We start from the raw sequence: 15,907 nt of genomic DNA on the forward strand, positions 1-15,907 counted from the left end.
GTGTTGTGAGCATTACCTGCCCCAGACTACTTGTCTAGTGCCCTGCAATAAATGTTGCACTCTCCTTCACCACAACCCAGGGGCAGTATATTGGCTCTTTGCATGTAGGCAAGCAAATCCTAGTCAATCTAATCACTCTAGGACCACAGCCTTGTCTAACTCAATGAAACTAAGCCATGCCCATGGGGCAAGCTAAGATGGGCGGGTCATGGTGGAGAGATCTGACACAATGTGGTCCACTGGAGAAGGGAAAGGCAAACCACTTCAGTATTCTTGCCTTGAGAACCCCATGAACAGTATGAAAAGGCAAAATGATAGGATACTGAAAGAGGAACTCCCCAGATCAGTAGGGGCCCAATATGCTACTGGAGATCAATGGAGAAATAACTCCAGAAAGAATGAAGGGATGGAGCCAAAGCAAAAACAATACCCAGTTGTGGATGTGACTGGTGATAGAAGCAAGGTCCGATGTTGCAAAGAGCAATACTGCATAGGAACCTGGAATGTCAGATCCATGAATCAAGGCAAATTGGAAGTGGTCAAACAGGAGATGGCAAGAGTGAATGTCGACATTCTAGGAATCAGCAAACTCAAATGGACTGGAATGGGTGAATTTAACTCAGAAGACCATTATATCTACTACTGTGGGCAGGAATCCCTCAGAAAAATGGAGTAGCCATCATGGTCAACAAAAGATTCCAAAATGAATTCATTACTTGGATGCAATCTCAAAAATGACAGAATGATCTCTGTTCATTTCCAAGGCAAACCATTCAATATCACAGTAATCCAAGTCTATGCCCCAACCAGGAATGCTGAAGAATCTGAAGTTGAACGGTTCTATGAAGACCTACAAGACCTTTTAGAACTAACACCCAAAAAAGATGTCCTTTTCATTATAGGGGACTGGAATGCAAAAGTAGGAAGTCAAGAAACACCTGGAGTAACAGGCAAATTTGGCCTTGGAATACAGAATGAAGCAGGGCAAAGACTAATAGACTTTTGCCAAGAAAATGCATTGGTCATAGTAAACACCCTCTTCCAACAACACAAGAGAAGACTCTACACAAGGACATCACCAGATGGTCAACACTGAAATCAGACTGATTATATTCTTTGCAGCCAAAGATGGAGAAGCTCTATACAGTCAACAAAAACAAGACCAGGAGCTGACTGTGGCTCAGATCATGAACTCCTTATTGCCAAATTCAGACTTAAATTGAAGAAAGTAGGGAAAACCACTAGACCATTCAGGTATGACCTAAATCAAATCCCTTCTGATTATAAAGTGGAAGTGAGAAATAGATTTAAGGGCGCAGATCTGATAGATAGAATGCCTGATGAACTATGGAATGAGGTTCATGACATTGTATAGGAGACAGGGATCAAGACCATCTCCATGGAAAAGAAATGCAAAAAAGCAAAATGGCTGTCTGGGGAGGCCTTACAAATAGCTGTGAAAAGAAGAGAAGTGAAAAGCAAAGGAGAAAAGGGAAGATGTAGGCATCTGAATGCAGAGTTCCAAAGAATAGCAAGAAGAGATAAGAAAGTCTTTCTAGGTGATCAATGTAAAGAAATAGAGGAAAACAAGAGAATGGGAAAGACTAGAGATCTCTTCAAGAAAATTAGAGATACCAAGGGAACATTTCATGCAATGATGGGCTCGATAAACGGCAGAAATGGTATGGACCTAACAGAAGCAGAAGATATTAAGAAGAGGTGGCAAGAATATACAGAAGAACTGTACAAAAAAGATCTTCACGACCCAGGTAATCATGATGGTGTGATCACTCACCTACGGCCAGACATCCTGGAATGTGAAGTCAAGTGGGCCTTAGAAAGCATCACTACGAACAAAGCTAGTGGAGGTGATGGAATTCCAGTTGAGCTCTTTCAAATCCTGAAAGATGATGCTGTGAAAGTGCTGCACTCAATATGCCAGCAAATTTGGAAAACTCAGCAGTGGCCACAGGACTGGAAAAGGTCAGTTTTCCTTCCAATCCCAAAGAAAGGCAATGCCAAAGAATCGTCAAACTACCACACAATTGCACTCATCTCACATGCTAGTAAAGTAATGCTCAAAATTCTCCAAGCCAGGCTTCAGCAATATGTGAACCGTGAACTTCCTGATGTTCAAGCTGGTTTTAGAAAAGGCAGAGGAACCAGAGATCAACTTTCCAACATCCGCTGGATCACGGAAAAAGCAGAGTTCCAGAAAAACATCTATTTCTGCTTTATTGACTATGCCAAAGCCTTTGACTGTGTGGATCACAATAAACTGTGGAAATTTCTGAAAGAGATGGGAATACCAGACCATCTGACCTGCCTCTTGAGAAATCTGTATGCAGGTCAGGAAGCAACAGTTAGAACTGGACATGGAACAACAGACTGATTCCAAATAGGACAAGGAGTACGTCAAGGCTGTATATTGTCACCCTGCTTATTTAACTTACATGCAGAGTACATCATGAGGAACGTTGGACTGGAAGAAACACAAGCTGGAATCAAGATTGCCGGGAGAAATATCAATAACCTCAGATATGCAGATGATACCACCCTTATGGCAGAAAGTGAAGAGGAACTAAAGAGCCTCTTGATGAAAGTGAAAGTGGAGAGTGAAAAAGTTGGCTTAAAGCTCAACATTCAGAAAACGAAGATCATAGCATCCGGTCCCATCACTTCATGGGAAATAGATGGGGAAACAGTGGAAACAGTGTCAGACTTTATTTTGGGGGGCTCCAAAATTACTGCAGATGGTGTCTGCAGCCATGAAATTAAAAGACGCTTACTCCTTGGAAGGAAAGTTATGACCAACCTAGACAGCATATTAAAAAGCAGAGACATTACTTTGCCAACAAAGGTCCGTCTAGTCAAGGCTATGGTTTTTCCTGTGGTCATGTATGGATATGAGAGTTGGACTGTGAAGAAGGCTGAGCGCCCAAGAATTGATGCTTTTGAACTGTGGTGTTGGAGAAGACTCTTGAGAGTCCCTTGGACTGCAAGGAGATCCAACCAGTCCATTCTGAAGGAGATCAGCCCTGGGATTTCTTTGGAAGGAATGATGCTAAAGTTGAAACTCCAGTCTTTGGCCACCTCATGCGAAGAGTTGACTCATTAGAAAAGACTCTATGCTGGGAGGGATTGGGGGCAGGAGGAAAAGGGGACAACAGAGGATGAGATGGCTGGATGGCATCACTGACTCGATGGACTTGAGTCTGAGTGAACTCCGGGGGTTGGTGATGGACAGGGAGGCCTGGCGTGCTGCGATTCATGGGGTCACAAAAAGTCGGACATGACTGAGCAACTGAACTCAACTTAACTAAACTGAAGCAAATCCAAGTTTGGTTCAGAAACAGTGTCACCCAATTAAACTTTATAAAACACCATCCTTTGAATGCTTTATTATTCATACACATGCTCTTAACTAAATATTAAGCTTCTTTACAGCAAAGAATATTTTCTACTTCATTTTATGTTTCAGTCCCATGGTAACTAATAGTGCTAGGTTCTGGAGTAGCTGCTTAATGAATAGATGTTGATTGATTGATAAAAACATGGAAGGAAACTTATTTTTGAACCTAAAAAAATTGTTGGTACATTCAGTTCTTAATTATCTGCGTTGAGGGAGATAGTTAATGCAAAACAAAGAATAATATACAAGCCATTTCCATTTGGCTTTGGAATGTATTTCCATACTTCACTGTTCATTTGGGTCTATTGCTTGGCTTGAGATTACATTTCCAACAAAACAATAAAGCTGCCATGTGAATTTCCAACTGTGATCAAAGCTGGAATGCTCTCTCACTGCAGGAAAAAGAGGAAGAAATATTGAAATGGCCTATTGGATTTTCAGCCTGCACTACACTCATTTACAATGAAATCAGCTTGGACTGTTTGTTGCTATCTTCTACTACTTGTACCTCCCTGACTACATGCCGTTTTGAAAGCATTAAACATAGCTGCATGTTAGCTTATAGGTGTCCTAACATTTAGAATATTGCCTTTCATTGAGTATGCAAGTATCTTCAGATTCCATTTGTTGCTTCTTTCTCTCTTATACCTAAGTGAAAAAGATAGTAGAAGTCACTCAGTTGTTTCTAAATCTTTCAGACCCCATGGACTGTAGCTTGCCAGGCTCCTCTGCTCATGGAATTTCCCAGGCAAGAATACTGCAGTGGGTTGCCATTTCCTCCTTTAATGGATTTTCCCAACAGAGAGATCAAACCAGGGTCTCCTGCATTGCAGGCAGATTCTTTACCCTCTGAGCCATCACAGAAGCCCAAGTGAAAAAGATAGGCATTCGTTTAATCCCAAACATCTGGAAACTCCCAGAATAATGACGTGAATGCCTCCTGCTTCTTCCATAGGCACTTACTGCATGAATGTACTTTTCTCTTTCAGTCTTAACACACACACACACCCTCACACACACGACTTAGATAAAATCAAAGTGGACAAAAGTAGATCATGGTTGTTTACAAAGAATATTTTCCTTGGGGAAAATAAATTATTTCCCATTTGTGAGGTTTAGAGCAGAATGGTCATTAACACCTGGTATATAGGTTCTTAATTTTACAAAGCATGTTCAAAGTCATTACTATACCTAGTCCTATGTGAGGTGGACAAGGCAAGCATTATTCTTTCAGCTTTACAAATGGGGAAACAGAGTGTCTTTCCTAAGTTTACAAAGACCATGGCTAAAACTTAGGTCTATTGATACACATCCAAATGTCTTTTCATTCAAATAGATTAATAAAAAATACTTTGCATTTGTATAGTACACTAAAGTTAAAAAATACTTTTATATATATGGGGTAAATAAAATGGACAGAGAGTATTTCTCAAAAGTGTACAGAATGAAATTGGCTCTCTTTAGGTTTGGAGTCAGGACCATAATATAGAAATCTGGAGATGAGTAATTGAGCAGAGTTGCTGTACACAAATTTGATAATGCCTTAGCTGATATGAAAAATGCTTAACTAAATGTTTGCTTTTGATAAAGAGGAGTTCGGACTTTCACCTCTTGCAACCAATTTCAACTAGGTTACTCATGACTTTTCTTACTCAAACATCAGCTGGTGACTAGATAATATTCTCCTTCTCACTGATGACCTTGGGAAAGCTTTTCTATAGTTTCTTTTTTAATTTTTCATTCCTTTTCAGTTCTCACCATCGGTGAGTGCCTTAGCTTTAAAGGAGTAACTGATATGTAATCCTTTCAAGTTGATTATAATTTTAAATGCTTGTCTTATGTATGTGTATGTGGATGGGTGGATGGATGGATATTTGTGTATCAATATATCCATCATCAAGATTTCAGCTGAAAAAGTTCAATGATGTTTGTTATGTATATCTTTCCATTTCTAACTTCAGTAGTGAATTGGGACAATAATAAGTAATTACCCTATTTCACCTTTGCAAAACAAAGGAGAGTATTATTACATGTTTACTGACTTGCTTTCTTTTCAAGTATATTTTTTATTTCTACCTTATAAAGCTAATTCACTTCCCATATCTCAAAGTTTAAAACCAGAAGAAAAGATCAGGTGCTGTTCAATGAAAAGCTAAGTTTACTTGCTATAATATTCAAAAGTTACCTAAAAAAAGATTCTAACTAGAAATAACCGAAGAGACATCTAAGACAGAAAAGGACACTAATATAATCTGTCTACATTATACAAATAGTACCTGATTGAGACACTGCTGCAAGAGTATATTAATTGACTCATACTGATGTCACCATCATTGCCTATAAACTGTGTGCATTCAACATACCATGCATGCCTTTCATAATTGAAAATAGTTTTAGTAAATTTCAAATAAAAACAAAAAGACAAATGATGGCTACAATATCCAATTTAAGCTCTATTCCCAGATGAGTCTCTAGTGGGCTGAAAGGGTTTAAGCATCCTTTAACTAAGCAATACGCTCTTTTCTCACCATTAGCATCATGCACCAAATGTCTATCAATTCCTAAAAAAAGTTTGAAAAATGGAGCTCATGGTAATTTCAGGCTGCCATTGAAACAAGCAAGACATTTCAAATAGAAAATTTTTGAGTTGACTGATCTGAAAAACTATATGCTCCATTGAGACAGTTTCTTAGAATGTGATTTCTAAGCAACAAAGAGATAATTCTTAATACCTGCATTTTAAATCAAAACATACAGGAAGAAAAGTGGAAACATGTTATACCCCTTTTCCTTTTGTCAAACTAAAGTTATGCCAGGATAACAAGCTGTTTTCTACTTACTTGCTAGAATGTTATTTAATATTAATTATTGCAATGACTTCTAACATATTAAATAAACATTTACTAGGACAATTTTCCAAAAAGCACTGTGCTAAGTTTGTTGTACTCAAAGATGAATAAGGATTTCTGTCTCAAAAGATTTTATAACCCAGTGTACAAAACACATACACACAAGCAGAGTATAGTCAAGTCAGTAAGTACAATGATCAAAATATTAAAATGCTATGAGAACACACGGGACAAGGAAAGTAATTATGTTTGCTATGATTAAGGAAGACTTTGTGGAGGATATGTTATAAGTGAGAGTTAATTCTTAAATTAATTTGAAAACCTTTCAAAAATATTTTTTTTCCTCTGAAGCAACACATAGATTCACAGTCAACAAATGTGAATTTCATCTCAGATTTATGAAGCTTTCTGACCTTAGAGGCAGCTTGATGCCATGGTTACAAGCACAAGGCTTGGAGTCTGAAGCTTGGAGCTGAAGTAGCAAAATTTACTTGAATTCTGGCTTTCATTAAATGCCAGACTTGAAATATACATGATCTTGCACACGTTTGAACCTCTATAGCCTCAAACCTCACATATTTAAAATTGGGTTAATCATAGTACCTACCATATAGCGAAAAGCAAAGGAGAAAAGGAAAGATATAAGCATCTGAATGTAGAGTTCCAGAGAATAGCAAGGAGATATAAGAAAGCCTTCCTCAGCGATCAATGCAAAGAAATAGAGGAAAATAACAGAATGGGAAAGACTAGAGATCTCTTCAAGAAAATTTTAGATACCAAGGGAACATTTCATGCAACGATGGGCTCGATAAAGGACAGAAATGGTATGGACCTTACAGATGCAGAAGACATTAAGGAGAGGTGGCAAGAATATACAGAAGAACTGTACAAAAACGATCTTTATGACCCACATGATCACAATGGTGTGATCACTCACCTAGAGCCAGACATCTGGAATGTGAGGTCAAATGGGCATTAGAAAGCATCACCATGAACAAAGCTAGTGGAGGTGATGGAATTGCAGTTGAGCTATTTCAAATCCTGAAAGATGATGCTGTGAAAGTGCTACACTCAATATGCCAGGAAATTTGGAAAACTCAGCAGTGGCCACAGGATGGGAAAAGGTCCGTTTTCATTCTAATCCCAAAGAAAAGCAATGCCAAAGAATGCTCAAACTACCGCACAATTGCACTCATCTCACATGCTAGTAAAGTAATGCTCAAAATTTTCCAAGCCAGGCTTCAGCAATACATGAACCGTGAACTTCCAGATGTTCAAGCTGGTTTTAGAAAAGGCAGAGGAACCAGAGATCAAATTGCTAACATCCGCTGGATCATGGAAAAAGCAAGAGAATTCCATACAAAAAACATCTATTTCTACTTTATTGACTATGCCAAAGCCTTTGACTGTGTGGATCACAATAAACTGTGGAACATTCTGAAAGAGATGGGAATACCAGACCACTTGACCTGCCTCTTGGGAAACCTATATGCAGGTCAGGAAGCAACAGTTAGAACTGGACATGGAACAACAGACTGGTTCCAAATAGGAAAAGGAGTACGTCAAGTCTCTATATTGTCACCCTACTTATTTAACTTCTATGCAGAGTACATCATGAGAAACGCTGGGCTGCAAGAAGCACAAGCTGGAATCAAGATTGCTGGGAGAAATATCAATAACCTCAGATATGCAGATGACACCACCCTTATGGCAGAAAGTGAAGAGGAACTAAAAAGTCTCTTGATGAAAGTGAAAGAGAATGAAAAAGTTGGCTTAAAGCTCAGCACTCAGAAAACGAAGATCATGGCATCTAGTCCCATCACTTCATGGGAAATAGATGGGGAAACAGTGGAAACAGTGTCAGACTTTATTTTGGGGGGCTCCAAAATCACTGCAGATGGTGACTGCAGCCATGAAATTAAAAGACGCTTACTCCTTGGAAGGAAAGTTATGTCCAACCTAGACAGCATATTAAAAAGCAGAGACATTACTTTGCCAACAAAGGTCCATCTAGTCAAGGCTATGGTTTTTCCAGTGGTCGTGTATGGATGTGAGATTTGGACTGTGAAGAAAGCTGAGTGCCGAAAAATTGATGCCTTTGAACTGTGGTGTTGGAGCAGACTCTTGAGAGTCCCTTGGACTGCAAGGAGATCCAACCAGTTCATCCTAAAGAAAATCAGTCCTGAATATTCATTGGAAGGACTTGATGATGAAGTTGAAACTCCAGTACTTTGGCCATCACTTGCAAAGACTCATTGGAAAAGACACTGATGCTGGGAAAGATTGAGAGCAGGAGGAGAAGGGGACGACAGAGGATGAGATGACTGGATGGCATCACTGACCTGATGGACATGAGTTTGGGTAAACTCCGGGAGTTGGTGATGGACAGGGAGCCCTAGGCGTGCTGTGATTCATGGGGTCGCAAAGAGTGGGACACAACTGAGTGACTTAACTGACTGACTGACTGACCGCATTGTATTGCTTTGGAGATCATTTGAGATTGTGTGAAAGTGAAAGCCACTCAGTCCTGTTCGAGACTCCATGCACTATGCAGTCCATGCAATTCTCTAGGCCATAATACTGGAGTGAGTAGCCTTTCTCTTCTCCAGGGGATCTTCCCAACTCAGGGATCGAACTGCAGTCTCCTGCACTGCAGGCGGATTCTTTACCAGCTGAGCCACAAGACACCTATATATTTTTAGCACTGTGACTGACACATGGCATTCACTAAACACTTGCTATTATTTATATTTTACTATCGTTTTTATTGTTATTACTACAAGTGATTATACCTTCTATTGCAAATTACTGTGCAAATAATTGAAGTTAAACACACACATACACACACACACACAAACTTGCTTTCACTGCCAAGGGTCTGGGTTGAATCCCTGGTCAGGGAACTAAGATCCCACAAGCTGTGTGACACAACCAAAAAAAAATAAATAAATAAACTTCCAAAATGTGATGAAGAGTGCATATTTCAAAGAATGCTAACAATCTTCCTTTTTTAAAAAGCAGTCTTTCCCCGCTATTACTGACCATGCTCCCATGCTTACTCTCTCTCTTTTTCTTTCTTTCTTTTTTTTTAATCCTGGGCCTTCTCTCCCTGAGCAGTCTTATGAAAACCAGTTTTGCTTTGAACTTCCAAATTTGCTGAGTTTGAGACCAGCAGGCAATTGAGTCAGTGAACTTCCCTGTAGTCTAGTCTAAAGCTCTTGATTTTTCAGGAGCTAGAAAACAGCCAAGATTAGTACATTCATACTGGGGAAAAAAGCCTTGCTGTTGAGATTTCTGTTTTGTTTTGTTTTATGGGCATTTACTTTACAAAGTATGAATCACCCTCTCTTTTAAACCTGTTACTGGCATGTTCTCAAAGGTGACTAATATTGCTGAGGTTTAATAATAATTGTGTGAGTTTTTCATCTTTCCAAAAATTATTCTCTTAATAAAGAAGAGTGGAATAAAAATTGACATAGCTACAGTGCAGTAAAGACCCCAAATCTATTCTGAATTGACTGGTCAGGGCAGTGTGCTTCTTCCAGAAATTGATTTTTAAACACTTCAAATGACTCTCCCTTCTACTATGAGGAAATCTGAGGTGTTGATAGTGAGCTGACAGAATGTTAATATCATTAACATTCTGTCAGCTCCTCTTGTCAATGTGTTAATGGTGCCCCTGCTACTCAGTCCTCCCTGCCCTCTGGTTGGTGAAATGACTTAGCCAGCAGTCAATCAAAAAACTAAGCTGATTTGGGGCAATAGACAGCTCTGCCACTGACAAAATCTATGTGAGCAAATGTGGTAAGAAATTTGTCAACAGGATATAAGCAGTAAGGTCAACACTGTGGGTAATGTGCTTTTTAGACAGTTGAAGACCGGACCACAACATATATTTTAAAGTCTAAGGAGCCCTCTTTTAAGAATGGGTTTTCCCACAGGAAAAAGCAAGCAGCAGTAAGTAAAAGTGATGCATGGATTTAAAAGAAAGAAAGAAAAACTCTTTCATACTCACGTGATTGGTCAAAATACAAAAGCTGAAAAACTCAGAATCCATATATAATGTCAAGTTCAAGAGATGGGTCTCAGGATCGACAAGCAGACCACTCACAGTGTTCCCTCTCACCTCTCTTAAGCATAGGTTATTTTTCAAAACTTTGAAACCAACAGTGATTCTGAACCTCACCTCACCAATTTCTGCAAAAAGTGCCAAAACACAAAGATTACCAAATTCCTGGTCACCTTAAAACAATGAAGCTATGACAAATAAATGTGTGGGTTGTTGAAGTTATCCTGAGACAACTTGAGCTCACCATGGTGACACAGGGACAACTGTGAACAATTTCATCACCAGACATGGAAAATACTCATTTAATGAATAGGAACATTTTTTAAAGGCTCAAGAGGGTAAACTTGGTCAGTATCTGATACATAGTAAACATTCAGCTAATGAGTGAACATTACCATTTTTATAACTTACTAAAAAATGAATACAGATTCTATTTGAATTCACTGACCAAACAATTGAACCTAAAACTTCCAATATTATTATGATGAGCACATTGACATGAAGAATACAAAGCACTTTGCTTTAAAAAAAAAATCACAACAGCAAATTCCCCAACATGGTATCTAGATTTTTGAAGCATGTGTATTTCAAAATATATGGTGCTATTATATCCAATAACATATATATATATATAATATATTATATAATATATCCAATAATATATTATATCCAATATTATATCCAGATCATCCCTTTTCATCCTAGAACCTCCCTACTATGATTTATGAGAGAATTTTCTCTATTTCCCTCTGCTTTACAGTCTTACAAAATTAATCTTGCTTTGTTTACTCTTTCCAACTTTTTAAAAAAATTTAGAACAAGCAAACAATTTGGGGTAGAGAAAGAGAGTCAGAGGTGACAAGCTTCATTCTAAAGCCCCTGACTATTGTTTGAAAGTGGAAAGTGAAAGTGAAGTAGCTCAGTCGTGTCCGACTCTTTGCGACCCCATCGACTGTAGCCTACCAGGCTCCTCCATCCAAGGGATTTTCCAGGCAAGAATACTGGAGTGGGGTGCCATTTCCTTCTCCAGGAGATCTTCCAGACCCAGGGATTGAACCCAGATCTCCTGCATTGTAGGCAGATGCTTTACCATCTGAGCCACCAGGGAAGATAGGAAATAGCCTGGCTTACTCCATTCATAGGAGAGGTTTCATTCCTTTTTGTTTCTTTGACATTTACTTTTAAAAGATTTGGTTATCCCTTCTAACTGATTACACTTTACATGCTCTAAAAAGGTGATTCATAGTTACTCAACTTCCTGTGAAGATGTATATGAAGAAAAGTTTTATAACTAGAAGAACAGCTAACTACTCTTTCAACAATATCCCTTTTGGTGTGTTAAGTAAAAGGAGGATCTTGGATTAGATGACCTCCATTGTCTCTTGCTATATTATTCTGTGATTTAATACATAGTTATTGAATGCCTTCATGTTGCTAGGTGCTTCACATTGGGATGGGCATATCGGAATTAACATGCTGGACGTGATCTTGGCCATTAGGCCAGCAAGACAGAGAAGTGAATAAACGCCAGACTGTCAGCAAATTGTAGTCAAGTTTTCTACCTTGTGCACTGTTGTATTTTCATGATTTGGTAATGCCAAGCATATTTTTATGTATTCCATCAATAATGTGAAAGAACAAGGGTGAACATGGGGTGCTATGGGACTTAGACCAACCTAGAGATCTGGTGAAGATTCAACCTACATATTCATTGCCTTCTGGCCTTCATGCCACTGCTGCTAACTATAGCACCGATCCCTTCTAAAAGTCTAGAGTGGCACTGCTATTCAGTTTTTGAACTCACAGGCCTTATAGAGAGGTTACTGTTTAAGTAAAGGTAAGATTACCTTCATTCAAGAGATAACTACCCCCATACTTGTGCCTATAGTTACTCAATTTAAAGGGCCACTGACCTAAAGTAAATTAATTTATTGGCAGGTGACAGAAACAGTGGAAAGATCATCCAGTACAAAGAACCTTACACTAAAAATAGGATCATGGTTCTAATTTTAAAACTGAATCAAGTATTTCACAAGGAAATATCCTTCTCTTTTGAAATTGCCAAAACAGTAGAAAAAAAAATTAAGTAAGCACCGAAATTCATATAACATATATACATATGATGATTAGACCTTTTGTTTGCCTTTTTCTAGAAGATCCAACCTCTCAGTGGTTGTCCAAGGGGTCTTCCTAAGCAAGAATAATTTAAGTACAGTTTTACCATTGTAATTTATTAATTTGGAGTTTTTAATCAACTTCAACCAAAAGATAGAGTCAATAGTCTACTTTTTCTCTAAAATAAATTGCTATATATTTCATTTTTTTTCTAATATAATATCCAAAGTAACGGCTCCATACATTTTAATATAGTTTTCAATCCCCATGTAGACAGTCACACTTTGGTGCCACTTAAATGAAGAATAACCATTCATCCGTAACATACAGATACAGAAGGCTCTGGATTTTCATTCTAAAGCACTTAATTACATATAACGAGAGAAATAAAATAGAATCCAGGCCAAGTTCATGAGGGCTTGAAATTACTTTTCTTTTTCGAAATGAGCAACAAAGATTCCTCAATGTTGCATGCTATTGTGTGGCCATATGCCAACTGTAGAACAAAATATTAAAAAGAAAAAAGGGATCAAGAATTAAATACAGATATGTAAGGCAAGAAACAAAATCAAAAGGTGAAAACTGTAGGCGGTGCTTCCAACCACAAGACAATATAACAAATTTGAAAGAAAAATATAATCAGCAACAAAGTTAAATCTTCATATTAAATATTTCAATGTGGGCAGCTATGTAATTAAAGGTTATTTTTGAGGATTTCCTGCCTTCAATCTCCCACAAACATATGTTCCCAATATTCTTATTTACATAAGTACTCAGCATCACTAAAGGACCACACAGAATACAGTATTAATTTATGAATCAAACATTGAAAATGAAAAAAAAATTTTTTTTCACATAAACATAAATTGCCATTCTCAAGTAATTCAAGTTCAGGACCATAACTTCCAAGCTGGGCAGGAAAGAAAGCATATGAGAGAAGAAAAAGACGATAAATTTAACCTTGAAACAAGGTGACTGCCATATAGTTGTTGAAATAATTTACTTATTATCAGATAAAGAATTTACAGTATTTATTCCCTCTAGAGATGTAAAATGGTGAATCAATCTGCAGTTCAAGATATTTATTTAAACCCAGAGGAGGAGGATATGGTTTTAACTTTTGAAAACCAAAATAGAAAAAAAAAATCAGCTCTAATATAGTTTATCTTTAGATACCAGATTTAACATTAAACAGTTCAAGCTAGATATCACTTCTCAAGTTTTCCTTTCATATAATTCTGTAATTTATATGAATATACTGTATGTAAAATAGGGATTTAAAAACATTTATATAGCAGGCAATGCTTAATGTGTTACAGATAGCTATTACAATTTACTAAAATACATAACCTACTGATCAATTCATCTATCCATCCATCCATGCATGCATTTTATTCTTCATAACCTTTCAGTCTACTGATATCAGTTATCCTCTGATTGCCCTTGAAAATGTATGTGCCCCTCAGAAAATACCTGCATACACAAAGGGAGCAACAAAAAAGAACTCTGACAAAAAAATTTCTTTTACTGATCATTTCCTTTAAATAACTGCTTATATAAGGAGAGTCTTTGTTTTGTTTTAGGTCTTATCAAACTTCATAAGACTTACCTTGCATATCTTGTAGGCCTTCAAATGAAACTCTTCTTTGAGAAATGGCATTTTTCTTATATAATCGTTCCCTTGCCTACTCTATGATTCAAAATGTCATGAACTAAAATTTATGCTGCTGATATAAAAACAGCCTATACACAAATTCATCCGAACCATGTGAATAGAATGGTAAGTTTAGAACTAATCACAGGGTAAATAGATATTTGGATAGACAGACACACACACACAGAGACACACACACACAGACACACACACACATAGAAATTAACAAATAAAATGCTTAAATAAAGGATATTGTCATCTTTTCCACAAACTTATCATGTTGATTTTCTGTTTTGGGGAATTGCTTGATGTCACGTTCCAGACGGACAATTTGTTGTTCCATTGCTGCAAGGTTGCTCTTGAGAATTTGAGCTGAAACTAAAGAACAATGTGCAAAATGTTTAAAATATTTCACCAGGTATTCCACAAAACAACTAAAAGAAAACCATATCAGTTCAAATATTTTTTTAATATGGAGAATAGTTTCATGAAACCAACTCACATTTTTCTCAATTATTGCTCATAAAATGTCTACTCTCCATGAAAGAAGTTTTGAAAATGTATGATATACCAAATCATCATGTTTAATATGGGAATGTCATTTCATTCAGCCATTAGCTCAAATGAATCCATTTCTATTTAAATTTATTGATGGACTTCCTAATATTTCATTCTTTAAAAATCTAATGTGAAGGTTAAAGAGAAACTAGAGTTCAAAGAGATCCTATCTATTTAATGTATGTTCTTGGCTATGTAAGTGATTCAATGTTAAATTACATAAAAGGATCAAATATTTTTCTTTTGTTGAAAGATCCTGATTCTTATAAACCAATATCTATGGTTTAAATTCCTGAGTTTAGTACTTTTCATACTCAGAGACAAGAAAAATAACTGTTGATGTGAAGAATTTAGAGCAAACCATAGTGAATACATATGCACATGCACACCCACAAAGCTTCGGTGAGCCCTCAAACAGGTTCATTAGTTGCCTTAATTATCCCTAACATTTTCTGCATTTTTCTTTTTCTCTTCTCATTGACAACCAATAATTTTAAATAGTATATTCAAAGCGCTCTTAAATATGTGCACACTTTCCAGATCTCTCAGGATGCCTTCTTTTCACAGGGCTAACTTTTTTGTTAAAGCTTATACTATTTTACAGATACTCTATTACTCCATAACTGCCAATTATATATGAAGACAATTCTATCAATATCAACAGATTTGACAGAGTTCTAGTTGAAAAGACAAGGTAAGTATTAAAATTTGATAGGTAGCCCATGACATTGATTTTTAAATCCAGGTTTCTGAAACACAGTTCTTTTCATTAAAGGACCATGAAACAGAAATAGAATAATATTACAATTCTTTTTTTTTTTAAGTAAATTGCAGTCTCATTCAGAGGTGTATTAGAATTACCATGAATAATTCAAGAGACTGACAAAAATCAACCCCCTGGCAAATTTCAGCCAGTCTTCTGATATAAATTCATCATGCTGACATACACACCTATATAACTCAATGAGGAGAAATTGCTTAAATATACTTGGAAGTTCAAGAGAGTGAAAATCAAATACCAACACTAAAGACAAATTATTTTTTTCCTATTAATCTGTCAGTACAAATAGCTAGGTCCAATTTAGTTCCATTTGTTTAGATCTGACAAACTTGGAGATTATTCCTTATTGGAGAAGTCAAAGAGTTTTGCCCTGCCAAAAATGTGCTAACGGCTCAGTAATCATTGCTTGCTTTATTTAAAGGATGAATTTACTGTGAAGGAAACCATTCTCTCTGAGTTTAAAGCTGAA

At 37.0% G+C, this 15,907-nt stretch overlaps 1 protein-coding gene across 8 annotated transcripts in view; it reads right to left on the reverse strand.

Moving 5' to 3' along the window:
• The window catches only part of DIAPH2 (diaphanous related formin 2), a 1,061,378-nt gene that overhangs the window by 418,656 nt on the left and 626,815 nt on the right, over positions 1–15,907 (reverse strand). For all 8 annotated transcript variants that reach the window (XM_086388307.1, XM_086388306.1, XM_086388305.1 and 5 more), the window contains one exon: positions 14,352–14,477. In XM_086388307.1, coding sequence (XP_086244433.1) covers positions 14,352–14,477 — 126 coding nt within the window. The remainder of the gene's footprint in view (positions 1–14,351; positions 14,478–15,907) is intronic.

Source organism: Bos grunniens, chromosome X, assembly GCF_055505025.1.
Source record: "Bos grunniens cultivar Pamir isolate PY7600 chromosome X, Bosgru_T2T1.0, whole genome shotgun sequence".
Taxonomy (NCBI): Eukaryota; Metazoa; Chordata; class Mammalia; order Artiodactyla; family Bovidae; genus Bos; species Bos grunniens.